Consider the following 27,262-nt stretch of genomic DNA (forward strand, 5'->3'; position numbering starts at 1 on the left):
TGATTATGGGCTACGGATTCTATATTTGATTTGTTGGCTTTTATGATTTTACATCCTTTTGTTTTCTCTGCCATTTTAGTAAGCTTTCTGACATCCCACTGCCCAATCTTAAAATGTTTCTTGCTATTTGCCTTACGTATGTGAGTTACAGGGTAGTTGCATTTCATGTGAGGAATGGATTCTTGAAGGCCTCCTATCATGAATTTTAATGCTGATAATGGATTGCTGGTATTGCTGTTTACTGGCTAAAGTAGTAGCTGATACCATGTGACAACAGTGGAAACATGGTTTACAGTTTGCTACCAGATTTGACTTTAGCTATTCTTTTCTTAAAATAATATTTCTTTTATTAAGACATAATTTACATATAGTAAAATGAACAAATCTTAAGCGCACATCTCAAAGATTTTTTTACATATATATACAGCCATGTGATCATTAACTAAATTAAGACTCAAAATACTCCCATCGCCTCAGAAAGCTCCCTCATGCCTCTTTTCTGTCAATACCATACTGCACAGAGGTAACTGCTGTTCTGACTTCTAACACTGTAGCATAGTTCCGTTCCTCAACTTTATATAAATGGAAGTGTACGGTAACTAGTCTTTTGTGTCTGGCTTCTTTCTTTATATGTGTTTTTGAGATTCATCCATGTGGTTGCATCTGTCAGTGGTCATTCCTTTACGTGCTGTTAGTGTTCCATAATATGAATACAACCTTTTTAAAAAACAAACAAAACAACGGTTCACTTGTTGATGGATGCTTGGATTATTTCTACTTTGAATATGTATAGCTGCTATCCACGTTCTTATATAAGTTTGGGTGGACATATGCACTCATTTCTTACTTGAGACCTACTTGTCAACTTTTAAAGAGATGTTCTAGGCATGGTAAGCATCCCAAAGAGCTCTCTATTCTCTTAGTCCTGCTCCAAATAGGGAGATCTGATGGTATAACTAAGTATTACAAAGGTTTGGGGAGGAAAGACCACTTGGCTAATAATAAAGGTACTACTCATTATTAGGGGCCTGTGACCTAAAGTGATGGGAGGAGGTATACTGTAGGAGGGAGGGAGGCTAGTTGGTCATATCATGAAGAGCATGATTTTTGTCCCAGGCAGACACAGGTTTGTATTTGAGCTTTGTCACTTAATAGCTGGGTGACCTTAGACAGGTTATTTAATCTCAGTTGCCTTACCTTTAGTGTAAAGATGGTAATACCTACCTTTCATAGTTTTTGTTCAGATTACATACTATACCCAATTAGACATGGAATGTGGGAATTGATGATGAAGTTGACATCTTTATATATACTGAGTTATTACCTAAGGAGTAGAAAGTGAGCATAAGTTATCCAGAGTTGTTTGGGTGAGAGGTCAGGCAAACTGGCTTTGTCTCTAGGGCATCTAGAAGAAAACAAAAGAATCTAGGCCAAAGCTTTACATCCAAGCAGCAAGATTATTTTTGTGATTGCATATTGGACCCTGGTTGAAATTTTCATGAAACTGAAATCGTCATGGTAAGAGTTCATGAAATGCTGCCGAGCACAGTGACTCATTCCTATAATCCTAGTGCTTTGGAAGGCAGAGGCAGGAGGGTCGCTTAATGCTAGGAGTTCAAGACTAGCCTGAGCAACATAGAGAGACCCCATCTCTACAAAAAAATTAGCTGGGGATTGTGATGAGCACCTGTAGTTCTAACTACTCAAGAGGCTGAGGCAGGAGGATACCTTGAACCCAGGAACTTGAGGTTACAGTGAGCTGTGATGATGCCACTCTAGCCCTGGCAATAATACAAGACCCTGTCAATAAATAAATAAATAAATAAGTAAGTAAGTAAGTAAGTAAGAATTCATCAAATGCCAGACATTGCCCACGTCAAGTCTAGAACTTGGAACATAACATCAGAAAAGGCTATGGATTTTTATGTACACAAGTGTTGATGATTAAGATGTCCTTTTATCCAGAGTATCCTACTTGCTGCCACCTTGGGTCTCTTGTCCATGCCTTTGCTCTTTCAGCTGGGAAATTGCATTAACCCTTGCAGCTTACATCTCTATGGACAACTGAGTCTTGAAGAATAAATAGGAATTACTTGGCTGAAGGGAGGAGATAGCATTTCAAAGGATTGGAAGTAAGAGAAAATGGTATGTTTATGGAACTACAAATAGGTCAGTGTTCCCTGACCAAGAAATGTGAGGGGAGAGTGGTGCAAGTGGGTATTGGAAAGGTAGTTAGGGATCAAGCATGGCCAGCAAAGCCCTATGCAGTCTTCCCCTCCCCCATCTTTCTGACTTCATCGCCTGCTGCATTCCTGGGCCTCACATCTGGGCCTCCCACTTGGTATTTCTTCTACCTGACACAACTGTTTTCCTGTATATCCTTATAGTTCTCTCCTTTACCTGCTTCACATGTCACCCCGTATGAGGCCTGGCCTTACTATCCTGTTTGAAATGGCAACTCCCCAGACTCCCTTTCCTCCTTCATCTTTTTCCCTTGGCACTTACCAGCATCTAACTTACTTTCTTCCTCCAGCAGACTGTAAGCTGCCTGGGGTCTGTGATTTTTGTCTGTTTTTGTTTTTTTTATCTATTTTATTCACTGCTGACTATAGTATCTGACACATGGTAGGCACTCAAAGAATGGAGTAAGTAAGGGGTTTGGACTTTATCTTGAAGGCTCTGGTGAATAAGCAAAGGATGTTGAAAGTCAGGGACATGATCATATTCATGAATTCATCTCTAGTCTTCACTTGGGGATTATTTTCTGGACAGATTTTAACCATGTCAGCACCAAGTTGTTGGACCCCATTAGACTGTTGTCTCCATTTAATGCTGCCTAACTCCATCCAACAGGATGTTGGAAGCAGTGATGCTTGCTATGATTTGAATGCTTGTCCCCTCCAAAACTGATGTTGAAACTTAATCCCCAATGTGACAGTATTGATAGCTGGGGCCTTTAAGAAGTGACTGGGTCATGAGGGCTCTGCCCTCAAGAATGGATTAATCCATTCATGGATTAATGGATTATCACGGAACTGGAACTATTAACTTTATAAGAAAAGGAGGAGAGACCTGAGCTAGCGCACTCAGCCCCAGGGCCACATGATGCCCTGCGCCCACCTTGGGACTCTGCAGGAGTCCCCACCAGCGAGAAGGCTCTCGCCAAGTGCAGCTCCTTGCCTTGGACTTCTCAGCCTCCATAACTGTAAGAAATAAATTCCTTTTCTTTATAAATTACCCAGTTTCAGGTATTCTGTTGTAAGCAACAGAAAAGGAATTAAGACAGGGCTCATAGCAGAATATCCACCCCAGCTTTTGTTATAGGCCAGGGCTGAAAGAGAGGATTTTGTACCTCTGCTCTCTCTTTGTTTCCACTCTCCCTATGGTTGCAGAGAAACCTGCCCACAAGTAGGCAGAAATTCTGAGACCTGCTATAGCAGGAAATGTCTCCGGAAGAGTAGCAGCAGGAAGTGTCTAGCCTGGCATCCAGGTACCTTGCCTGGGATGGGTCTGTGTTTTATTTAGCCAGCTACTGACAATGCTTCCTAGTACTAGCAGACTGATGGAGCTCCTGAGAGTAGAAAAGAAGTTTTACATTTCCTTTCCTCTCTGTATGTTGTATAAGAATAGGATCAGAGAAAATATGTCCAAGTAATAAATTGAAAACTCTGTCTAACAATTAGAATGGGGCTTCTCCACATTGTTTTCATTAGCCAGGGTCTATATATTTCTTTTTACATTTTATGGAGTTATAGTTCATTGGTATTACTAATCAGAATCCCTTCAGAGTAGGTATATGGATGTATCAGTCTTGAGAGAACCCTAACTTTAGATTCTCCACATACATGTATTAATATATGTACACCGTCTGTTGTAATATGGCATTAGGATATTAGCATTTAATTTTCCTTTCTCCTATGAGAAAATGTTTTTTTGATACTTTGCCTGAAACAGACCAGTGAGCCCAGTATTTCAGCAGGCTACTGGTGGCATGTAGTCCAAATACATTTATTCACAAGTGTCTGAAACCCTCTTCCCATACATTCATTTTTATACTCACATTTGGTATAACAGAAAGATTTTTATTTTCTTCACTTGTACATTTTAAGGATAATGAGCAGTAGAAACTGAATAATTTGATAATCTCCTTCCCCAAATTCAGGAGAAGCCTTATCAACCCCCAGGGGAGTTGGTGTGTGCAGACTTCCCACGTTACTGTACTGGGGCCCTGCAGAGTTTGGTCCCATGGTCACAGACTAACCAAGAGGAGTAACTGGAGGCTAGAAAAGAAATTGGGCTTAAGGAGGGGTGGGGTATGAGAAGAAGACACAGCCTACCACTTCTAACTTTGGGCAATTTAATTTCACAATGGCACATACTCGTGTGATTGGTAACATGTTTCTCTGAAAATTAGATTGGAAATTAGTATTTGTAATGAAATATCACTGACAGGGGAACCTTGTGTTCCCAGATCTTGAAAAGGGAGTGCATTCATTCCTTTACTTATTCATTTTCATTCCTTTATTTATTGAATGTTTACTATATGCCCAGTGCTGTTCTAGGTACTATAGGCATAGTGTGAACAAGAGCTGGGTCTACTGGGGAAAGACAGACAATAAACAAATCAATACAAAGACAATAAAAGAAACTAAGAAGAAAATAACTGGATGGTACAACAGAGTAGATGGGGATAAAATAAATTAGAAAATATCTATAGGAGTCAGGAGGCTGAGGCTCGCTTGAGCCAAGGAGTTCAAGTCCAGCCTGGGCAGCATAATGAGACCCTGTCTCAAAAAAAAAAAAAAAAAAAAAAATGTCTATAGAGCCAAGACTTACATGGATAAATAGATTTTTAAAGGAAATCTGACCTATGAGGGGGAAAGGTGGCAAACTAATGAATTAGGATTCTGTTCACAATTTTTTATAATTTATTTTTAAGGCACATTATTTATTCTTATTAAGATGATGTACTTTTGATTAAAATGACTATGAAATATTTCAATATCCGTCAACATCTTTCTGTTTTTGCAGAAGTGAAGCACCCAAGGTACAGACTCCACTTGCATGGGCTAATAATCTCTATTAAGAAGGCGTAGGGGCCGGGCGCGGTGGCTCACGCCTGTAATCCTAGCCCTCTGGGAGGCCGAGGCGAGTGGATCTCTCGAGGTCAGGAGCTTGAGACCAGCCTGAGTGAGACTCCGTCTCTACTAAAAAAAAATAGAAAGAAATTATCTGGACAACTAAAAATATATATAGAAAAAAAAATTAGCCGGGCATGGTGGCGCATGCCTGTAGTCCCAGCTACTCGGGAGGCTGAGGCAGTAGGATCGCTTAAGCCCAGGAGTTTGAGGTTGCTGTGAACTAGGCTGACGCCACGGCACTCACTGTAGCCCGGGCAACAAAGTGAGACTCTGTCTCAAAAAAATAAAAAAAAAAAGAAGGTGTAGGATGTTACTTAAATGGACACTTTAAATTCTCTGTTGTATTAGCTCCTCACTGACCTGTGGACCCATTCCTGCTTAATCTTTACAAGGTGGTGATTTTTCCTTGTTTCCTCCAGCCCTGTGCAGTCCTGGAACAACCTGGACCTGTGGTGGTCTCGGGACATGTGAATGAGAGCAGAGCCAGTGGGTTCCCCTAGGAAAGGAAGGAATCCTTCCTGTTTATTTATAAAGTTCAGATCCTGGGATTTTTCCAGAATGCATGCTTTTCTAAGGTGGGTACACATTCTCTCCTGCTGGAGAGAAGAGTGGGAAAATTTGCGTAGCATAGATCTGGGTAACCTTTGGTCCTCCAAGGGAGAGAATAAATAAGATTTTACCATATTTCAGTATGGCTCTCCCCGCAGGCTGACTAGAATTTTCCTGTTCTGATACCAGGCCAGAAACTTTATGACTAGCAACATTGTTTTCACTTCTAAATGCAGCCACTTGAAAGAGTACCTCCTGATTAGAATGGCAATTAACAAATTATCAGATTGAACTGAGACTCTGGACCTCCTTTCCTCCCCTAGAAATCATCAAAAGACTACTTGAAATGGTAACAAGGAACTATTACTGGTTTTCATGTTGTTAATTTTTAGCTGATAAGTGCTGCCCATCAAGCGGTCTTTCATGTAGGTTTGTTTAGAAGTGAAAACGATGCCAAAAGAGAATTTCTTTTTGTTCATGCCTGTGGCATATACAGTTATACAGGATCTAAAAGTTTCTCATGCCCATTACACAAGTTCCTGTTGTTTGGATGTTTCATAAATAACCCAGAAAGTGATGTTTTTAAAAATGTGGGCATAGTTATAATAATAAAAATGTGTGTACCCTGAAGCCTGAGATCGTGACAAGCTTTGTCTAATATCAGTGAGTTTTTATATCAGTCAGTAATTTTTTTGGCCTTGTTGCAACTGAGGAATAAAATGGGAAGAAAAAAATTGGAGTAGGGAGAGGGGGACACCCAAAGAAATATTTGGTGTTAACCCTGCTGAAAGGTCTGCCAATGCGTCCCTCCAGGGTATGTTGTGATTAGGTGGAGCCAGTTCTGACTCCAACTCTTGAAGGGTCTATTAATATAACCATTTGGTTTCCACAGTTGGTTTCAATTCAGCAGACATTTTCATAAGAAATAGTCCCTGCCCTTTAGGATAGTATAATCTTCTTGGGAGACTCTAAATGGATAATTTCAACACCCCTGATTAGAACTGAAATTAAAGAGCACACTTGGATAGAATTAAGTCTTGGAAAGCAGGAGTTTAGGGGTTTTATGACATATTTACCTCCTACTTTCTTTCTTTGAAGCAGTGTATTCTTGTGTGTTCTATGGGCATCTATGTAAATGCAAAGGCTTGTAATTGTTATTGGCCATGGTGATGTTAACTTGGAAATATTTTTATTACCAGAAGAGAAACTGGCATCTGTTCCAGATAGAACCCCTGTGGTCCTTGGGCTGCATATTTTGAAGACCATTCCAAGTGGTTATTATATTTGTCTTCAAGGTGTTTACAGTCAAGACAGGCTTTACTTTTTTTTTTTTTTTGAGACAGAGTCTCACTCTGTTGCCCAGGCTAGGGTGCCGTGGAGTCAGCCTAGCTCATAGCAACCTCTAACCTCAAACTCCTAGGCTCAAATGATCCTCTTGCCTCAGGCTCCTGCATAGCTGGGACTACAGGTGTGCGCCACCATGCCCGGCTGATTTTTTCTATTTTAGTTGCCAGCTAATTTCTTTCTATTGAAAGTAGAGACGGGCCGGGCGCGGTGGCTCATGCCTGTAATCCCAGCACTCTGGGAGGCCGAGGCGGGTGGATTGTTTGAGCTCAGCAGTTCGAGACCAGCCTGAGCAAGAGCGAGACCCCGTCTCTACTAAAAATAGAAAGGAATTATATGGACAACTAAAAAAATATATATATAAAAAAATTAGCCGGGCATGGTGGCACATGCCTGTAGTCCCAGCTACTCGGGAGGCTGAGGCAGTAGGATCACTTGAGCCCAGGAGTTTGAGGTTGCTGTGAGCTAGGCTGACGCCACGGCACTCACTCTAGCCCGGGCAACAGAGCGAGACTCTGTCTCAAAAAAAAAAAAAAAAAAAAAGAAAGTAGAGACGGGGTTCTCACTCTTGCTGAGGCTGGTCTTGAACTCCTGACCTAAAGCCATCCTCCTCAGCCTCTCGGAGTGCTAGGATTACAGACATGAGCAACCACGCCCAGCCAAGACAGACTTTATACTTAGGAATTTTGAAGTGTTTTTCTTAATTTTCCTTTTATCCTCTCCTAAACCACAAAATTATGAAACATCCTTTTTTGTTCTTGTTACAAGGTATTACCTGCAAAATCAAAACAGTTTAGAGATGTAAACAGTTCAGAGTACGCAGTTAAATTGTAACTCCAGTAGTTTTTCTTCAAGGGGTCTGTTGCCTCTTAAGTTATAAGTTAAGTGCCAGCCTATCCTCTTGTGCCCTCTAGGTTTTCTGATTCTGATGCTAATGTGGTATTCTGGGAAATGCCTCCCCAAATTATTCTTCCTCCTGACCTCTGAACTCTGGCTATCAAGGTCAGTCAATTCACACACTACTGTGATGACACTGAGGGCTTAATGAGAGCTTTCCAAGACCAGCTTTGGTTTTATCAGCAAAATTCATCCTTCCCATCCCCCATACACATACCAGTCTGACTCTCTTCACTACCACAAAAAAGTTACCCACACAAAAGCAACTGGTGTGGTAGGGTTTTGGTTAATCTGATCTTATTTTGCCCTCAAGACCAGTTTTATCTGAGAAGGACTAGTACTGCCTGCAGAGCTGCAAGTGTGAATGCCTTTCATTGGACGTACCCTGAGAAAGTGAGTTTCTGTGCAGAGCAGTTAATATGAAATGGGAGTATGACCTGAACCTCAGTTCGATTTCGTTCTTCACTGTTCCTTTTGGCATCTTTACTATAAAATAAAATAATTTGAAAGCATCCAGGGAAAATTTTTTGCTAGTTTAAAAGCAATTTAGACTATGCTGTGCTGCCTTTAAAAAGCAAATCACATGCCAAAACATTCTAGGACTCCATGAGCTCAGTGGACATTTTGCCCAGTGCTTTTCTTTTGGATTAATTGGCATGCTAGTGAGTCTCAAGGTTAAATTTGTCATGCTTATAGTTTTCTTGTTTTGAAACTTTACCTCTTATAAGCCCCCAATTCGCAGTCCTAGACCATTCTATTTTCAGAGTCATGGAGAACTATTAGCAAGTCACTTACTTGGTGTAAATAAGTCTTACAATGATTTTCCTGAAAGCCAGTAGTCGGAACAATTTTTTCCTTGTATTTATTTTGCAGTCTAGGTTCAGGGACCTATAGATGATGATGACCAGGGAAACGTTTGCATATTGAAAATGCTAAAGTAGTTCCTTTCAGTACCCTTTAATCAAAGCATTTGTCAAGTGAAACCCATTTTCGATCTTTGTCCTTACTCTACTATCAAAATCAAGAGTTCTTTGTATTCATATGTAGAGTATATGCACAGAAAAAAGTCTGGTTAAGGTTCAGTGTTAAGAAAAATCATCTAAAACTTGAAAATAAGGCAAAAGGATGACTGCATGCCCTTTTTAATGTCCTATTGGAGCGTCATCTTATAGGCTTACCCCAAGGATTATTAAACTCTGTAGGACATGGTTTGCAAAATCTGGTCCTCAAACTGTAAGCATCACCTGGGAACTTGTTAGAAAGGCAATTTCTCAGGCGCCGCCCCAGACCTGCTAAATAGGAAACTCAGAGGTAGAGCCCAGCAATCTGTGTTTTAACAAGTCCTCCAGCTGCATCTGATACAGCCAGAGTTTGAGAACTACTGCTCTAAAGCAATGTCCAGTAGCTCATGCTTTGTAATCCCAGTACTTTGGGAGGTCAAGCCTGGAAGATTGTTTGAGGCCAGAAGTTCAAGACCAGCCACGAGAACCCCATCTCTACAAAAAAATAAGAAAAATCAGCTGGGATTGATGTTGTGCACCTGTGCAGTCCTAGCTACTCGGGAGGCTGAGGCAGGAGGATCGCTTGAGCCCCAGGAGTTCCAGGCTGCAGTGAGCTATGCTTACACTATCACACTCCAGTCTGGGTGACAGAGTAAGACCCCGTCTCTACAAAATTTTAAAAATTAGCTAGGCGTGGTGGCACAAGCCTGTAGTCCTGGCCACTTGGGAGGCTGATGCAGGAGGATTGCTTGAGCCCAGGTGTTGGAGGTTGCAATGAACTATGGTGACACCACTATACACTCTAGCCCAGGCAATAGGGTGAGACCCTGTCTCAAAAAAAAAAAAAAAGGAAGGAAAGAAAAAATTAACCCAAAGGTAACAGTTTTATCGTCCCATGGATGTTAACTAGTTTTGTCTTTAACTTAGCAAACTTATTTTAGTGTGCTTCTATTCCTCAAATTCTCCTTTGAACCAGCTCTGCTTCCTACTTGCTCCTTCATTCTATACATGTATAAAAGATAGGTTTCTAATTTTTTAAAAACTATACTTTGACAGTAGTGCAAAACCATTTTCCAGGGAATAGGAAGGACTTTCACTTTTTCTTTTAGAAGTTCTATATTGTTTGATTGTTTTATTTGAAAGTATTTTTAAGTACTTTTGTTTTCTTAAATAAAGAAAGAAATAAACGGTTTCCCTCCAAAGATATGAAATGTGCTATCTAGAGAATCTAAGACTAAAGTAACAGTTGTATTTATTGAGACTGTAAGTGACATTGAGAAAGTTGTGCGATTATAAATCTGCCTCTCATCTGGTGACATTTGGCTATTATTGTCTAAGGGCCACTTGTACTCAGAGCCAGCAGTGTGGTCAGGGACCAAAGGCACTCAAAGGCACTGTGAGCCCCGTAGAGCTCCTCTTGGAGGTCTTGAAATGTCTTTTTTTTCTTTTTTTCTTTTTTCCAACAGCATCTCACTGTGTTACCCAGGCTAGAGTGCAGTGGTGTCATCATAGCTCACTGCAACTTCAAACTCCTGAACTCAAGAGGATCCTCCTGCCTTAGCCTCCCAAGTACCTGGGACTACAGGCATATATCACCATGCCCAGCTAATTTTTTATGTTTTGTAGAGATGGGGTCTCACTATTGCCCAGGTTGCTCTTGAACTCCTGGCCTCAAGCAGATCTTCCTGCCTCGGCCTCCTACAGCACTAGGATTACAGGCGTGAGTCACCCAAGCCCAGCCATTAAACATTTTTTTTTCTCTTTATCTTTTTTAGAATTTGTGTGCCCCAAATGTGTTCACAGGATAAACATCTTTTTTTTTAATGGGGACTCTAACCTAAACCTAAACTTCCAAAGAGAAGGGATTAACTTTTTTTTTTTTTTTTTTTAAACAATCTCCCTCTGTTGTCTTGGGTGGAGTACAATGGCATCATTGTAGCTCACTGCAACCTCAAACTCCTGGGCTCAAGCAGTCCTCCTGCCTCAGCCTCCCAAGTAGCTGGGACTACAGGTGTGCACCACGATGCTCTTCTATTTTTAGTAGAGACTAATATTTCTATTTTTAGTAGAGACACAGTTTCACTCTTGCTCAGGCTGGTCTTGAACTCCTAAGGTCAAGCAATCCTCCTGCCTTGGCCTCCCAGATCGGTCTCCCAGAGTGCTGAGATTACAGGTGTGAGCCATCTCACCCAGCCTAGGCTTAACTCTTTTCTTTCATTAAGGTTGGATCTCTTGATGACTCAGAACATGGAATTGGATCTTTTTTTTTTTCTTTTTTGGTTTTCGTGAGGCACATAGAACAGTGCCTGGCTCATATGAAGTAGGCATTATGCATTAGCTCCTACTACTGTTATTGTTCATCTGTAAAATGAGTCTAGTAGTACCTGTGTTGTAAGATTGTAATGACTAAGTGTGGTAACGCATATAAAATGCTTAGCATTTAGTAGTTAGCACATAATAGGCACAGAAATGGTGAGCATTATTTATAACACCTTAATAAACTAATAATAATAAATAACGATGATAGTATGGAGATATAAAAATACTTTTTTAATCATGCATAAAATACAGGCATCCCCAATTTTAAAGGGTGCTTATTTTATCTTGTTATCAAATAGTTGAGCTGGGCCGGGCACGGTGGCTCACGCCTGTAATCCTAGCACTCTGGGAGGCTGAGGCGGGTGGATTGCTCGAGGTCAGGAGTTCGAGACCAGCCTGAGCAAGAGCGAAACCCCGTCTCTACTGAAAAAATAGAAAGAAATTATCTGGCCAACTAAAAATCTATATACAAAAAATTAGCCGGGCATGGTGGCGCATGCCTGTAGTCCCAGCTACTCGGGAGGCTGAGGCAGTAGGATCGCTTAAGCCGAGGAGTCTGAGGTTGCTGTGAGCTAGGCTGATGCCATGGCACTCGTTCTACCCTGGGCAACAAAGTGAGACTCTGTCTTAAAAAAAAACAAAAAAAAAAAACAAATAGTTGAGCTGCTCTTCTAGTCCTGGGTTCTGTGTGACTAGAAACTACAGTTGTGGGAAAGTGGCATAGAAACCAAACCAGAATTTGGAATTGCTTCACTTTTTTACCAGCTTCTTTGCAAAAGTAAACACGAATGCCTTGTAATTCTAATTGTCTTTCACATGTGAAATTTTCTTCTGATTTCATGGGAACCTTGGGAAAAATCTGAACCAGTTAGCAATTTTAGGGAATGTTAGTTCTGTTGTGTAGGGTGCCTATCTGATTATCCAGTTTCCCACAGCTGCTTTTGGGCTTGTGCCTTGTTTTGAAATTCTCTCCATTGATCGTATCTGCTGTGCTATTAGGCCTTTGTTGTATTTGGAGAGTGAATCCTATGAGGATGACCATTGGCTCTGGGGGAATAGGTTCAAGTGACACGTCCTTCCACGCTTGATAAGGACACATTGGTTCTGTGGTGCTTCATGGGAACCTCAGTGGGAGTGACACCCTTTTTTCCTTCACCTTTGTGCAAAAACAACACTTAGACTGCATTTAGAGGCCTAATGGCCTTGTTATTTTGAAGACAGGCCAAGAAATATCCTTATGAGTATAAAATCTTGATTTTATACGTTTTCATGGGAGAGGGGTATTTATTTTAGCATATGTCACCATAGTGATGGTGTGCCTTTTAGCTGTGAAGTGTCTGCTAGATTATACAAGATTTCTAATTAATCAGTACTACTATGATGGGTGGATGTGCTTTAATAAAAATTTATTAAGTTTATATTGTATCATTGTGGCTGCTGTTTGGAATGAATTACATATACATAGGGGCAGTTTATCAGAGTTGGACCTGACACTTAATCTATGGCTAGTCCATAAAACGCTAGTTATTTCCCTGGTCTAATAATGTATGGTTGTGTATTTTAAAAGAAAGTTTATAAGTAGTGTTTAAATGGCTGGCTTTTCCTGGAACGTTTTAAAAAAATAAATAAAGGTATATAATTTGAATACAGCTTTTCTTGTTTTTCTCAAAATTCTAGTAAAGACGTATTGTTTGTTTTCCGCAATTCCACTTGGCTAAAGAGAACATTTGTTCTTTAAGATACAGAAATGGCCAAAGTTCATGGAGTCCCACAGTCTGTAACCTCACCCTAAATTTAATTCATTTGATTTGTAGGCCTTGCATTAAGACAATTGAGAGGCAATTAAGGACCATCTGCTTTAAACAAATTCAGAATATGAAATAAGTAGGTTTTTAGAAATGATAAAAGTAGGAGCTCTTTACAAAGTCTTTACCGTATTGATTCTTAAAATAGCAGGAATTTAAAACTATCCAATTTGCAGCAAATAAGTCAAACATTATATGTATAATTGGGTCACATAAAGTTTGATACACCAGTATCCTTGACTTCTGGTTGCTAAACTAGCTGTATAAAGGTTGTGTGTTGAATTCCACCCCCTCCCCAACTTGTTCTTATGGAATTTTTTCCCACTTAACAAACTGAGGTAGGGGAGCATGATTAATTTTAACCTTTGGGCGGGGAAGTGAAAAGAAAAAAAAAATTTTTTTTTAATTTAACCCTTGACTCTACTTAGTTGTCAAGATATTTAAGTCCTTGCGATAAGAAGTAGAGGGAGATTTTGGCTTTCTAAAAGGTCAAGATATTTGAAACATCTTTTTAGAAAGCCCTTACCTAAGATAATCCTTACGGATTTCTTACATTAATTTATCACTGTTACTGACCTCAGCTTACCTTTCTTTAGAGGGTCTAGAGAAGAAGTAAAAATGGTCCTATTTTAGAGGTGGAATGTGTCCCAGAGCCTCATGGAGAAGAAGTCCTAAGAATAGCTTTCTGTTCAATTTACTTCTCTCTCTCTGACGACTCTGGGTCTTCAGCATACCTCATTAATTAAGATTTAGGAAAGAGCTTCAGCTTTGAAATACTCAGACCTTTTCAGGCATCTGACTTGTTTGGGGCAACTGCTCAGAAGCGATGTATCCATATGCATGAAGAACAGCATAGTATAACAGTCAAAAGAACGAGCTTTAAAGCCAGACTAAATGGATTAGAATCCTGGTGGTTTGTTTCTTTGTTTGTTTTTTATTTTTGTGTTTTTAAGAGATGGAATCTGGCTTTGTTGCAGGCTAGAGTACAGTGGTGCAATCACAACTCATTACAGCCCCAAACTCCTGGGCTCAAGGAGTTTTTGCTCAAACTCCAGATCATCTTCCTTCCTTAGCCTCCCGTGTAGCTAGGAGTACAGCATACTCAGCTAATTTTTTTTTTTTTTTTTTTTGAGAGAGAGAGAGACAGGGTCTTGCTTTGTTGTCCAGGCTGGTGTTGAACTCCTGGCCTCGAGCATTTTTCCCACCTCAGCCTCCTGAGTCACTGAGATTACATGCTTAAGCCACTGCCCCAAGCTCCCTTCCACTTGTTAGCTCTATGACCCTGAACAAGTTATTCAAGTGAGGTGTGCCTCAGTTTTCTCATATGTAAAATGGGAATAAAACTAGGAGTTTTGGAAGAATTAAATTAGTTAATACATGTGGAGCACTTAGAAAGATGCCTAGCAGGCCTGGGCATGGTGGCTCACTCCTGTAATCCTAGCACTCTGGGAGACCTAGGTGGGAGGATTGCTTGAGCTCAGGAGTTCGAGACCAGCCTGAGCATGAGCTAGACTCCATCTCTACTAAAAATAGAAAAATTAGCCCGGCGTTGTAGTGCGCGCCTGTAGTCCCAGCTACTTTGGGGAGGCTGAGGCAGGAGGATCGCTTGAGCCAAGGAGTTTGAGGTTGCTGTGAGTTAGGCTGACACCACGGCACTCTACTCAGGGCAACAGAGTGAGACTCTGTCTCAAAAAAAGATGCCTAGCATATAGTAAATGCTCAATAAATACTAGTTGTTAGTAGTAGTAGTGTCAGTAGTAAGAGAGTTATGATAGAAATAATTGTAATTTCTCTTAATCAAGTCATCCATCCCTACCACCTTCCCCATACTCCCCAAACATAGGCACACTGTTTATAAAGTTAAAATCCTTTTTCTAAAATAGTGCTATCCAGTAGAACTTTCTGTGATGATGGAAACGTTCTGTGTCTGTGCTCTTCAGTTTGGTAGCCACTGGCAACGTGTGGCTAATGGTAACTGTGTTGGACAGTACAGATCTAAAGTGTGGTCTTCCTTCTGGTTTCATTATATATTTTATTACGTTTTACCAACACTTTTTAAAATTCTCCGAATATTTTTCACCTAGGAGGTATGTATTCTTATATTATATTTGTAATCTCTCTAAACCCAGAACTGATAAATATTGGTTTGTCTTTCCTCATGAAGTATTGATAATTTATGTCAAAAGATGTTAGAGGGGCCAGGCATGGTGGCTCACGCCTGTAATCCTAGCATTCTGGGAGGCCAAAGCGGGAGGATCACTTGAGGTTGAGTTCGAGACCAGGCTGAACAGCAGCAAGACCCTGTCTCTACAAAAAATAGAAAATTAGTTGGGTATTAGTATTATTTGGTATTAGTTGGGTATATATTTCTTTTTTTATTTGCCCAGCTGTCTCATTAGATTAATCTCCAGAAATGGAATCACTGACTTGAAGCATGTACAATTTAAAAATTTTGATACTAATTGCCCAATTTACATTAAAAATTGTATTTTTTCACCGGATGAGGTAGCTCACGCCTGTAATCCTAGCACTTTGGGAGGCTGAGGTGGGAGGATTGCTTGAGGTCAGGAGTTCAAGACTAGACTGAGCTAGAGCGAGACCTTCCTTTCTACAAAAAAATCTAAAAATTAGCAGGACATAGTGGCCAGCCTGCTGGCGTTCCAGGAGTTGGAGGTTGCAGTGAGCTATGATGATGCCACTGCATGCCCTACCCTGGGCCACAGAGCAAGACCTTGTCCCAAAAAAAACAATTTTTTAAAATTTTTGTTTGTTTCCACATACAGCTGTTTTGAGGGGCCCTTGATCTGCTGCTTCCCTTTATATATTTGGTTTTAAATGCCGGGGTTTGCAGTATCTCAAATGCAAATCCACATTCTAGTTTATAAGGTTTACGTTACTACTATGCTGAAGACTGTTATATATTTTATTTTACTTGTTTTTTTTTGTTTGTTTGTTTTGTTTTTTGGTTTTTTTTTTTTTTTTTAGACAGGGTCTCGCTCTGTCACCCAGGCTAGAGTGCAGTGTCGTCATCATAGCTCACTGCAGCCTCCAAGTCCTGGGCTCTAGTGATCCTCCTGCCTCAGCCTCCAGAGTAGCTGGGACTACAGGCGCATGCCACTATGCCAGGCTAATTTTTCTATTTTTAGTAGAGACAGGGTCTCACTCTTGGTCAGGCTGGTCTCGAACTCCTGACCTCAAGCAATCCTCCTGCCTTGGCCTCCCAGAGTGCTAGGATTACAGGCATGAGCCACCGTTCCCGGCCCTGGGTGGCCTTAGTAACCACTCTTCGTATAAGCCTCATGGTTTCATTGAAATCTGTTAACAATAAGCCTTGAAAGTCTGCCCCGTTTGTGCTAATCTGGGGCTGTCTGGCTATGTGAGGTCCATAGCTAGGGGCCTAGAGGTCACGATGTTAACATTTGACTCAGAAGAAATAAGAACTGCATTCTGTCTCTTTTTTTTTTTGCCTAAGTTTGGTGGCAACAGTTATTTTTAAGTTGCATCCAGATATCCAGCGTCTGTATATACATCCATCCCTGGATCCATCCCTGGATCCCCTTACATTCTTCCCCTTCTGTCCTCTGCTAAGCTGGTTAAAGGGATGGAAACGAAAGTCAACATTTATTGAGTATCTACTATGTGTCAGGCATTGTGTTAGATGCTTTGAATGTATTTTTTAAAATTTTTTCTTGCCAAGGCTGATCTATGAATGTGTTATTTAATACTCAAAACAGTCTTATGAGATAGATATTCTCATCCTTTATTTCAAGTGAGCAAATTAAACCTGAGAGAGGCTAAGTAACTTTTCTGTAACTCAGGTTTCTCTGTGTTAATTATTAAAGATATATCAATTGGTGATGATTTTCTCAGACCTGTAAACCCAGTTTTGTCTCTCTCTTTCTGCTGTGCTTTCTAGTATTGGTTCCCATTTTGTCACTCTTCCAGGGAAAGGTGATCTGTAGATAGCCTACCTATGGATTGCTGTGAGATCCCGGATCCTAACAATGGTGTTGTTGATTTCTCCTAGGGTCCTATCCTTCCCCGAAAGCCGGAGCAACTCTTGTTGTGTACAAGGACCTGCTAGTGCTGTTTGGTGGCTGGACGCGGCCAAGCCCTTATCCCCTACACCAACCAGAGAGATTCTTTGATGAAATACACACTTATTCACCCTCTAAAAATTGGTAAGTCATGACATATGCTCCCTTAAATCTGGAAGGAAAGATTTTAAATCAGTGGATTCTTTATCGTTTTTGTGTCAAGAATCCCTTTGGGTATTTGATGAAAAACTATGGACTCTTTTCCCAGAAGTAGAAAAAACATACGTATGCACAGATCTTGCCTGCAGTTGCAGAGGGTCTACTTAGAGGATCTTCTTAGAACCCTAAATTTAGAATCCTTATTTTAGAACCCAAAGAGAAAAAGTAGAAGAGATTTATTCCTCTTCCAAGAAAAATGAGTGAACCAGTTGAAGAACAAGGAGCTCTTCAGCTTTGGCTGCTAATTCCCCAGGAGTGTTATAGATCCGGATGATTCCTTACTCCCTGCTGTCTCCAAGACTGACTCCCAATTGTAATTTACGTGTATTTTTTAAATGACAGATACCCCTGTTCCCTATAATGGAATACTCAGTACATGGCTCTTGGCAGCTGCTAGTGTTCAGGGCCTTAGAGAGAAGTGGTAGGTGGTGCTCCTTCAGCAAACCAGGCTGAAGCAGCCAAGAAGCTATGATCTTGTCCTTTGTCGCTGTCTTCTCATCTCTCCACACTACCTCCAAACCATCCACATTGAGAACTTCAAAGTGAATATAACTTTAAGCAAGTGTGTATGAAAGGCAGAAGTACCTTATGGCATCCTTTAGGTACTATCCTAACAGTGTCTGTACTGAAGGTGATAGGATTGTCATTTTAATGGATGCCTGCTTACCAACTTTCACCTTAAACACATAAGATCAAAAACAGACGGTGCTGATTTCTTGGCTTCCTCCTATCTTTTTACATTAGGTGGAACTGCATTGTGACAACCCATGGGCCACCTCCCATGGCTGGCCACTCCTCCTGTGTGATAGATGATAAAATGATTGTTTTTGGTGGCTCCTTAGGATCCCGGCAAATGTAAGTATATTTGGTTTGCTCCATATTAACGTGAAGGTAAATACTTCTGGGAGTAACCAGTCAGAAAAGTGAACTAGTCAGGGTCAGTATTCCTGAGCATGGTTCTAATTAATCCAATTAGTTATCTCACCCTAGTATTCTGTTCTTTGATCCCCTAGTAACAGACCAGTATGCTGAAAACTTGCTCCATAAAATCCAGGTTATGTAGAATCTCCTTGTTTGACATGTGGTTCTGTTTAATAGGATCAAATTCTGATGTAACCTCCACCTGGTCTGCTGTACTGTGCCTACAGAAGACCCAAAGGCCTGCTTCCAAGAAACAGGATGCTTGTACTTGCTCTGCCTTTTTACCCAGCTCTTGCCCTTTGGGCTTTAGAGGAGGCAAGAGCGAGACTGCCAGGACAGATGGAAATCATAGGCTCTCCAACCGGGATGGGCTGGGGAGTGGACAGGAGCAAGAAGCCTGTGTTAGGTGCGACACACTTCTGTGAGGCTGTCCTCCCCACCTCAGGCCATAATTGGCCAGCTCAGGCCAGAGTCAAAAGCCAGAGCATTCTGTCTGTATCACCACGTATCTGGCTAGATGGTAGCAATGGTCGTGATCATTCCCCCTGTGTTCTGACCACTCCAGACCGGACTCTGTCCCCTCTTTGATTATTTTCCATCTTCACATTTTAAAACAGTTGTGGGGCTAGACGATAGGAGCTAGCTTCTAGATGAGAAGGTTTAGGATTTAAGGTATTGGAGCTATTATTCCTGTATTCCTGTGTGTAAATAAATGACCTTAGAGAGGTGACCATAAAAGAGAGACTTCCGAAATGCAGGAGTCTGTCCTTGCCTTGAGGGTTGGAGATGCCAATTTGTCCTTGATGAAACTGCAGGTTTCCTTAGCCATTGTGAAATTACTTTTGTAGCTAGAATCGATAAAGCTTTTAACTCCTGGACAATGATGAAGCTGCCTTTCAAATCATTTTTTCTCCTCCTTGTGGTTTTTGCTTTTGAAAGACTATAGCTTGACCAATAGCTCTTTCCTGCTGTTGTCAATTAACTTTCACCTCAGGTACTAGTGTGTGGCTGCAGCCATGGCTCAGATGAGGCCTTATGGGTCAGTGGAAAGAGCAGAAGTTTGCAGGTCTCGAGATGACTGCTAAAGAAAGTAGGGAAGAACAATACAGCGTAAGTGCCAGCTAGGAGTGTGGTACTTTGCCAGGCATCTTTATGAAGGTGACTTCATTTATATCAGCTCTTTAAAGTAATAGGAGAATTTTCACTTTGTAGATAAGGAATCCAGAGTTAGAGAAAATTAAGGGACTTATTCAGGCTGCAGAGCTGGGATTCAATAATGTGATCTTTCTGATTCTGAACTTAGAGTAGGCCATCTCTGAAACCTCCTTCAGCCCAGACAGTCTGTGTGAAAGTGAAGATGGTGCAAGTTTACCAGCTGGGCACAGGCATGTGGAACTCCCCAGCCACCACTGTGGTCCCTGGTAGCTCCCAAATCCCTTCATCCTTCTGTTCTTATCTCACAGGAGCAATGATGTCTGGGTCCTTGACCTCGAGCAGTGGGCATGGTCCAAGCCGAACATCTGCGGCCCAACTCCTCATCCTCGAGGTGGCCAATCTCAGGTACTCAGGAATTAAAACAACTATTCAGCAAACACCGTAGCATCTTTCAGTTAGGACAGGAGAGGGAGGGCAGAGTCAGGTAAGATGCCAATGTACACTAAGCCAAAGAAAATTTGTCATTTTTTTTTGCTGGCATTTAATTTTTCAGCTTCTAATGGGTCATATTATTTATGGTGGCTTTATATCATTCCTCTTCCCAAAACATTTACTTTGCTAATTGCATTTCTCAAGAGAACCCTGCATTTTATGCAGTTGACACTCATGTTAATATTTGATCAACAAAGAATGTATCCTTTCAGGTGAATTATCAGTAATGTGTTCACAGGGATCATAATTAACATGGTTTGGGAGAATGGAGAGCTTATAGTAACTAGAACACGCTCATTTGGGAGCTAGGTGGGCTGTTTTCATATACCACTGAAGCATAGGAAGTCAAATACCTATGTCTTTGTAGATTTATTTTTAACTTCTTCCATTCCCCAGATTGTCATAGATGATGCAACTATCTTAATCCTTGGAGGGTGTGGCGGTCCCAATGCTGTGAGTATTGCTTGTGTGGCATTGCTATGTGTGTACTGCTAAGTGTTCAAAACTTACTTCCCCTCTCTTACTGTGCAGGACTATTTCCATGGCATTTTTATTTAGGGAATGCCTTTTCGACCTTGGGTATATAGCTTTCGTATTTTCTGGCCTTTTTTTAGGGTGGGAGATGCTTTTAATCAGAGACATATGTCTCTTGAATATTCATATTTATGTTCTTCCTACTCCTACTTCCTCTTTGGGCTATAAGGTTTGCCACTGTCATTCTTTCAAAGGGGGAGGGAGCGGTAGCATAGAGAAGCAAGTTGTTAACTGCCAGAGTCCACATGGCATCTAAGAATGCAGAGTCAGAAAGTTATGGATACGTATTATTTACCCTCTCCCTCAACCCCCGACACACACACACACACACACACACACACACACACACACACACACGTAAGACCATGGGCAAAATTCAAAACCCCCTACAGTTGGTTTTTGGGTTACAAGCATAATTCCACGTGCCAGGCAAGTAGTAATATATGAATGAATAAAAGCATAAATGAAGGCATGCATACCTGAATGATTAACTTAGGATTTTGCTGATCTTTCTGAAGAGCCCACATGCTTTTGAGACCAGACAGCATGGCTTTGAGACTGTAGCTCTGTGTGTGTGTTGAAACACGTGTCACACCCAAGTCCTGTTGTTGGTTCTTCTCTTACAGCTGTTCAAGGACGCTTGGTTGTTGCACATGCACGCAGGTCCCTGGGCCTGGCAGCCACTCAAGGTAGAAAATGAAGAGCACGGGGCCCCAGAACTGTGGTGCCATCCAGCTTGCCGGGTAAGCAGGGAGCTAGCTGGCAGGCCAGCGGGAAGAGAGGTCCTAAGTCCTAAACTGGAAAACCACATTAATTGTCAGATCTCAAAGGAAATTTGTACAAAAATAGAAAACACCTTGGTGTCACAAAAGAGGTGGATATTAACCATCGCTCCTTTGGCATTTTTCACATATATGAGCCACTAGATGGAAAAACTTATATGGGCCCCACTCATCTGTAAGTCCCAACTTTAAACATCTCTTTTTCTGTGAAACTTTCTTTGGAGTCCCTCAAACAAAAATTGGTTCTTCCCTTTACTTCACCCCTGTTCCATAGACATAGTTCTAATGATAGCCCATGTCACATACACTAAAGTAACAATTGTTCCCATGTCTGTTTCTCCTTCTAGCCTAGAGAGCACACTATATCATTTTCATCTGTATGTCTCAGGCACCTACAAAATGCCTGGCACATTTTGGATTGCTCGTGATAGAATGTTTGATAGAAATGAATAATCCAAATTCTAGAAGAGTCTGTGAGTACAGGTCCTTTGTCTTCCAGGTGGGACAGTGTGTGGTGGTCTTCAGCCAGGCTCCTAGTGGGAGAGCCCCACTCAGCCCCAGTTTGAACTCTCGTCCATCACCTATCAGTGCCACTCCTCCAGCTCTGGTTCCCGAAACCCGAGAGTACCGCTCTCAGTCTCCAGTAAGAAGTATGGATGAAGCTCCTTGTGTTAACGGCCGCTGGGGAACACTGAGGCCCAGGGCTCAAAGGCAGACTCCCTCAGGTTCTCGGGAAGGGAGCCTTTCCCCAGCCAGAGGGGATGGCTCTCCTATCCTCAATGGTGGGAGTTTATCTCCAGGAACGGCAGCTGTCGGTGGGTCCTCCTTGGACAGCCCTGTACAGGCCATATCTCCAAGTACTCCATCTGCTGCTGAAGGATATGACCTAAAAATGGGACTTTCTTTGGTCCCTCGACGAGGGTCACTGCCAGATCAGAAAGATCTGAGATTAGGATCCGTAGATCTGAATTGGGATCTGAAACCTGCTTCCAGTAGCAATCATATGGATGGCGTGGACAACAGGACAGTTGGGGGAAGTGTGAGACACCCTCCTGAACAGACGAATGGTGTGCATACCCCACCACACGTGGCCAGTGCCCTTGCAGGGGCCGTCTCCCCAGGTGCCCTGCGTCGGAGTCTGGAAGCTGTCAAAGCAATGTCATCCAAAGGCCCCTCGGCCTCTGCAGCACTAAGTCCTCCTCTTGGGTCTTCTCCAGGCTCCCCTGGGAGCCAGAGCCTGAGCAGTGGAGAAACAGTGCCCATCCCCCGCCCAGGGCCTGCCCAAGGAGATGGACATTCCTTACCTCCCATTGCCCGCCGCCTGGGCCACCACCCTCCACAATCCCTAAATGTTGGCAAACCCCTGTACCAGAGTATGAACTGCAAGCCAATGCAGATGTACGTGCTGGACATTAAAGACACCAAGGAGAAGGGGCGGGTCAAATGGAAAGTATTTAATAGTAGTTCCGTGGTCGGACCTCCTGAAACCAGCCTGCACACAGTGGTACAAGGCAGGGGTGAACTCATCATATTTGGAGGACTTATGGATAAGAAACAGAATGTGAAGTACTATCCAAAAACAAACGCCTTGTACTTTGTGCGAGCAAAGAGATAATGTGTTCTAAATCCCTTTCCCTTTCTGTGGCTTTTAATTTGGAATTTTCCAGTGTGCAAGCATTTGGACTGAGAATTGGGAAAACAACAAAATTATTCCCATAAACCAAAACTCTAATTCCCAACCTAACTCACTCCAGGCTGGGATCAAATCTCCATTAAGAAAAAAATTATATATAAATATATATATATATTATATAGCCAACTCTGTTTACAAAAAGGGAGAGATCTCCATCCTGGTTCAGATAAAATTGTTGCTGTGTTTTAGCAGAGGCTGTGCTGCCTTTTTCTACTTTGCTGGTAACTAGACCAAGAAGTTAGGGAACAGACTAATATCAGTAACTTTCCAAAAGAAACTGAAGAGCCCCCTATAAATCTTTATGTGGCCTTCTCGGAGTTCAAAAATGAAAGGGCATATATAAGGGGCAACGGTGGAGGTTTTTAGTCTCATGCTTCAGGTGCTGGCAGGGTAAAAGTAACTCATAGAAAACTGTTCTTCCCCTTCTCCTCTTAAAGCCAAGAGAACCTGTGACAACTCTGAAGAAATGCCCTATGCCTGGCCTTTTGCCCTTTATGGCTGAGGAAAGTTACCCAACAAGGGGTTTTGTTCCATGTTTGTGTGCCAGGTCATCGTGAAATAACGTGTATGCAACCATCATCTGTCCACCTAATGTCCGTCGGTCTTTTGAGTGCTCCCTGCGTGTCTCGGAAAACATTTTGGTGTCTGATTATGGAATTTTCTGACAATCGTATTTGGTTGCAAGTTGCCAAAAACCGTATTTGTTCTCCTTTTTCTTCTCTTAGAACTTGGTCCTTGGAAGCTGCCTTTTCCATTTATAGGCTACTTTTTTCTTTTTCTTTTTTGTATATGTGGATTTTTTAAAGGCCCTAAAACTTTTCTCACTTTCTGTTTCTTTTACAAAGCTCATGTGCCTAGAGAAATTGGAGGATTCTTAGAAATATTTCTGGAACCCTTTCCCTGATATCACTGGGGGCCATTAGGGAATTCTAAGATACTAGTATCATGAGAAATCTGTGAAGCTTCAAAAGATACTGTTTTTTCCCTGTGGGCTTCTTTATATTTCCAAAGCACACTGGGCATACCCCCCCATATTTATGTTATGAGGAAGTTGATCCTGAAAGAAAATCCCAGTAACAGTTCTTTCAAGAAATGTGTTTTCTGCTTGTGACATATATTCCTCTCCATGGCTATTTGACAGGTAATGAGGTCAAATATCATGTACTTGACCTTCATGATGCATGGCTAACCTTGGGAGCAGCTCCATCCTTTGTGCTTGTCTTGTTCATGTGTCACCCAAACAGGGACTGGGTTTTTACTTCCACTTTATTTCTGAGATTCAGGTGTAACCAAGTAGAGCGTTTCTTTGGTCGATACAGAAAGTTACAAGTTACTAGTCTCCAGACCATAGTCTGGACATAGAAGATGTCAAAATAAGTTTATTTCAGATGGCACCATTTAAATGTGGGTTTTTTAGTGATTTCTCATCAGTGGAAAGAGAATTTTTGTTTTGCCCTCAGGATTTAAATTTCAAAATATCACGTTTCTCACTCCCATACTCCGTCCCCTTTTCCTTGTTAGTGCTTCCCAGGCACAAGCCTGCTGCAGCTGGCCCTGGGTCCTGGCTTTCAGCCAGCGCTTAGCAGTCTGTCCCATGAGTGTATTTTCTCCTATTGCATCATGCTGAGTCCCTTCCCTAGTCATTAGCTTTTACAGTGTGGTCTTGGTAGGAAAGCAGCCCTGGTGCCAAGCCCAAGAAAGGGCCAGCTCACAGGGAGAGGTATGTGTTCCAGAAGGTTCTCTCCATGCTCCCTTGGATGAGGAAACGACCATGTGCCTACTTACTGTGGTGTCCAACTGCTTGAAGCTCCACACTTTGCTTTCCAGACTCTGGGGCTCTGGCACTGTTGCCAGCCCTTGCTTGGCAAAGACTGTTCAATCATGTGGGGTCCTTAATTACAAGGGAAAACTAGCCCCGAAGATTAGCAATTTAGGCATTATTGCTGTTGCTGAACCTTTTTTATGACATTGCATTTGTGCATGGACAGTGCCTCCAAACTCAGTTCCTGTTGAAATATAAAGTATTTGGAAGCCTGAGAGTTCAGAGTCTCAATTTCAGTCTTTCTCTTTGTCCTGTGGCCTTCCTAAGCCAGCTGCTACCCTGTTGATTCCTTCTACTTCCCCCAAGGGGGCAGGCAACGGAGATGTTAATTCTCTTAGAAGGTAATCTGGTTCCTCTGAACTCCATGCCATCCTAGGGTGGCCCACACTGCTTGGAACCAGACTGTCTGCTTACCGCTGTTTAAGAAAAATCTGCCTTGTCTGTACACATTGGTGTTGGTCTTGGTGGCCCCTGGGCACTGTGGGTGTGTACCTTGAGAAAGCAACTCAACACGGTCAAGGTGATTTTCTCCTCAGGCCTTATGAAGCCACGTGTGCAATGGAACTTCAGGTGTCTCAATTGAGGTGAGCATTTCCACAACACGTGGATGCTTCAGTTAGATCAGATTTAACCACAACTCCATTTTTGACATGATACCAATTTTGTCTTAAAATTAACTGAGAAAATGAGACAAAAAAAGTTTTTAAACCCTCAGGAGCACCTAAAGCAAATATTTGTCAGAATTTATTTAAAATACATTTTGTTTCTACTTGAAGCTTTAACCCCTTCCATTCCTGCAAGTGTGCCTTGGAGAGCTCCCATGGTCTGTGACTTCACCGGCCGCCTCCTTATTGACCTCATGTAAGAATTCAGTCTCTTCCTACTACTCTCTTGGACAGAGCTTCCTGTTTTCTCATTTTACGGGTTATGCAGCAGAAAGAAAGGGTTCTGTATTTTCATTCACATTTCCACTCTTCCACACTTGGGTGGTTGGGCTCCACAACCTCACCCTACCCTGTTTTGGGAGCACAAATTAGATATCAAAACAAGCTTAAATTTCATTTTAAGGCAATACTGGGCCTACTCTCCTCCCAGCCCTCTATGGATTTATTTGATTTTAATGTTTGAGTTTTATAGGAAGAGCTGACACCATGAACTATTCAAGGAACTGTGTTGGAATTCTTTAAAGAAAAGAGGAGGAAGAGGAAGAAAGAAAAACAACTTAAGAAGTCTTGACTTTGAAGGACAGAAAGCTACCAGCCACTGGAGAACAAAGGGATGTTTCCCTTTCCTTCCACCTTGTCTTTCTGGGTTTCTTTCTGCTTTGCTTTTTTCCTTCCCCTAAAAAGTGATATTCCTGGTTGGTTTGTCTGTCTGTCCTTGTCCTTGTGGTGATCCTGGCATTTTGAAGTGCTCTGCTTTGCATTATCTGTGGTCTCTTACCAGCACACAAGTCAGTGGGGAGGATCTGAACACACCCAGGGGCAAGGAAGCTGAACTTTGAGGCCCGTGTCCCAGGCAGCTCCCCATGAACTGCAGAAGGCATGTTCTGCATGGTCACCAGTATGTGGCTCCCTCTCACCATGTTCATTGTCTAATGAGAGCAAACTCTAGGCGTTGGCTCCACTGTACTCTACTCGCTCTGCTCCCCTCCCACCAACCAGGGTTCATGTCAGTGCACGCCCATGGTGCCCTGGCCAAGCTGGTGCTGTGAGTGATGTTTCCCATACAACTCAGGGATGCCAGGTGGCTTACCCTGAGATAGTCATTTTAGGCACATAACAGTGTAGGAATGAAAATGGACTTCATTGATATTTAAATCTGTCAATTTCATTTTTTGTTAATGTTTTCCCCCTGATGACTTTTTAGCGGTTTAACAAATAAAACAAAATGGACAATTGTCTTAACTGTTTTATTAGTAAGAAAAGAAAAAATTGCAGTGATAAGAAGCATTTGAGGTTGGAGATTAAAGTTAGAAGCGAAGTAGTTGGAAAAATACTCCTCCTCTGGAAAGGTGGTGGTGTTTTGGGGAAGAGAGTTGCCCTTCCCTGGGGACGCCGCTGTTTAATGATAAAGCAGCTCTCTCCATCATGCTCAAAGGGTTGATGTTTCGGAGCCTCGGTTCCATCTGGGATGGAGACCCAAGAGAGGTGTGAGCTTGGAGCAGAGGATCAGGGGCCACGATGACATGTCACTGGCCCCCTAACCAAAGATGAGGACACAGAGCCCCAGGGTCATGAAGTAGCATAGCAGGTGGAGCACAAGCCTGAAGCCTCAGAGGCCTGTGGTAAATCCTGCCTTCCCCTTCTCACCACGTAACCTTGGATACAAGTTTCCTCATACTGTAAATATAGTTGCTTCTACCTTAAAGGACCATGTTGATTCAGTGAAGCATATGAAAAGTGCTAGCACAATGCCTGGCACATAGTAAGTTGGCAGCCACTGCAGTCCCAGCACAGCACTCCCCAGCCAGTTTTTCTGAATAATAAAGGGCCACAGGCCTGTGCACATGTGAGTGTAAATTACAGGACCTAGCCAGGGAAGAGGAGGC

At 42.1% G+C, this 27,262-nt stretch overlaps 1 protein-coding gene across 1 annotated transcript in view; it reads left to right on the forward strand.

Moving 5' to 3' along the window:
- FBXO42 (F-box protein 42) overlaps positions 1 to 26,618 on the forward strand; it is an 83,719-nt gene extending 57,101 nt beyond the window's left edge. The window contains exons 5-10 of the mRNA XM_045548618.1: positions 17,084 to 17,237; positions 18,057 to 18,167; positions 19,697 to 19,793; positions 20,277 to 20,333; positions 21,041 to 21,157; positions 21,696 to 26,618. Coding sequence (XP_045404574.1) covers positions 17,084 to 17,237; positions 18,057 to 18,167; positions 19,697 to 19,793; positions 20,277 to 20,333; positions 21,041 to 21,157; positions 21,696 to 22,811 — 1,652 coding nt within the window. The 3' untranslated portion in view covers positions 22,812 to 26,618. The remainder of the gene's footprint in view (positions 1 to 17,083; positions 17,238 to 18,056; positions 18,168 to 19,696; positions 19,794 to 20,276; positions 20,334 to 21,040; positions 21,158 to 21,695) is intronic.
- Positions 26,619 to 27,262: the final 644 nt, after the last annotated feature.

This window comes from Lemur catta, chromosome 3, assembly GCF_020740605.2.
Source record: "Lemur catta isolate mLemCat1 chromosome 3, mLemCat1.pri, whole genome shotgun sequence".
Classification (NCBI taxonomy): domain Eukaryota; kingdom Metazoa; phylum Chordata; class Mammalia; order Primates; family Lemuridae; genus Lemur; species Lemur catta.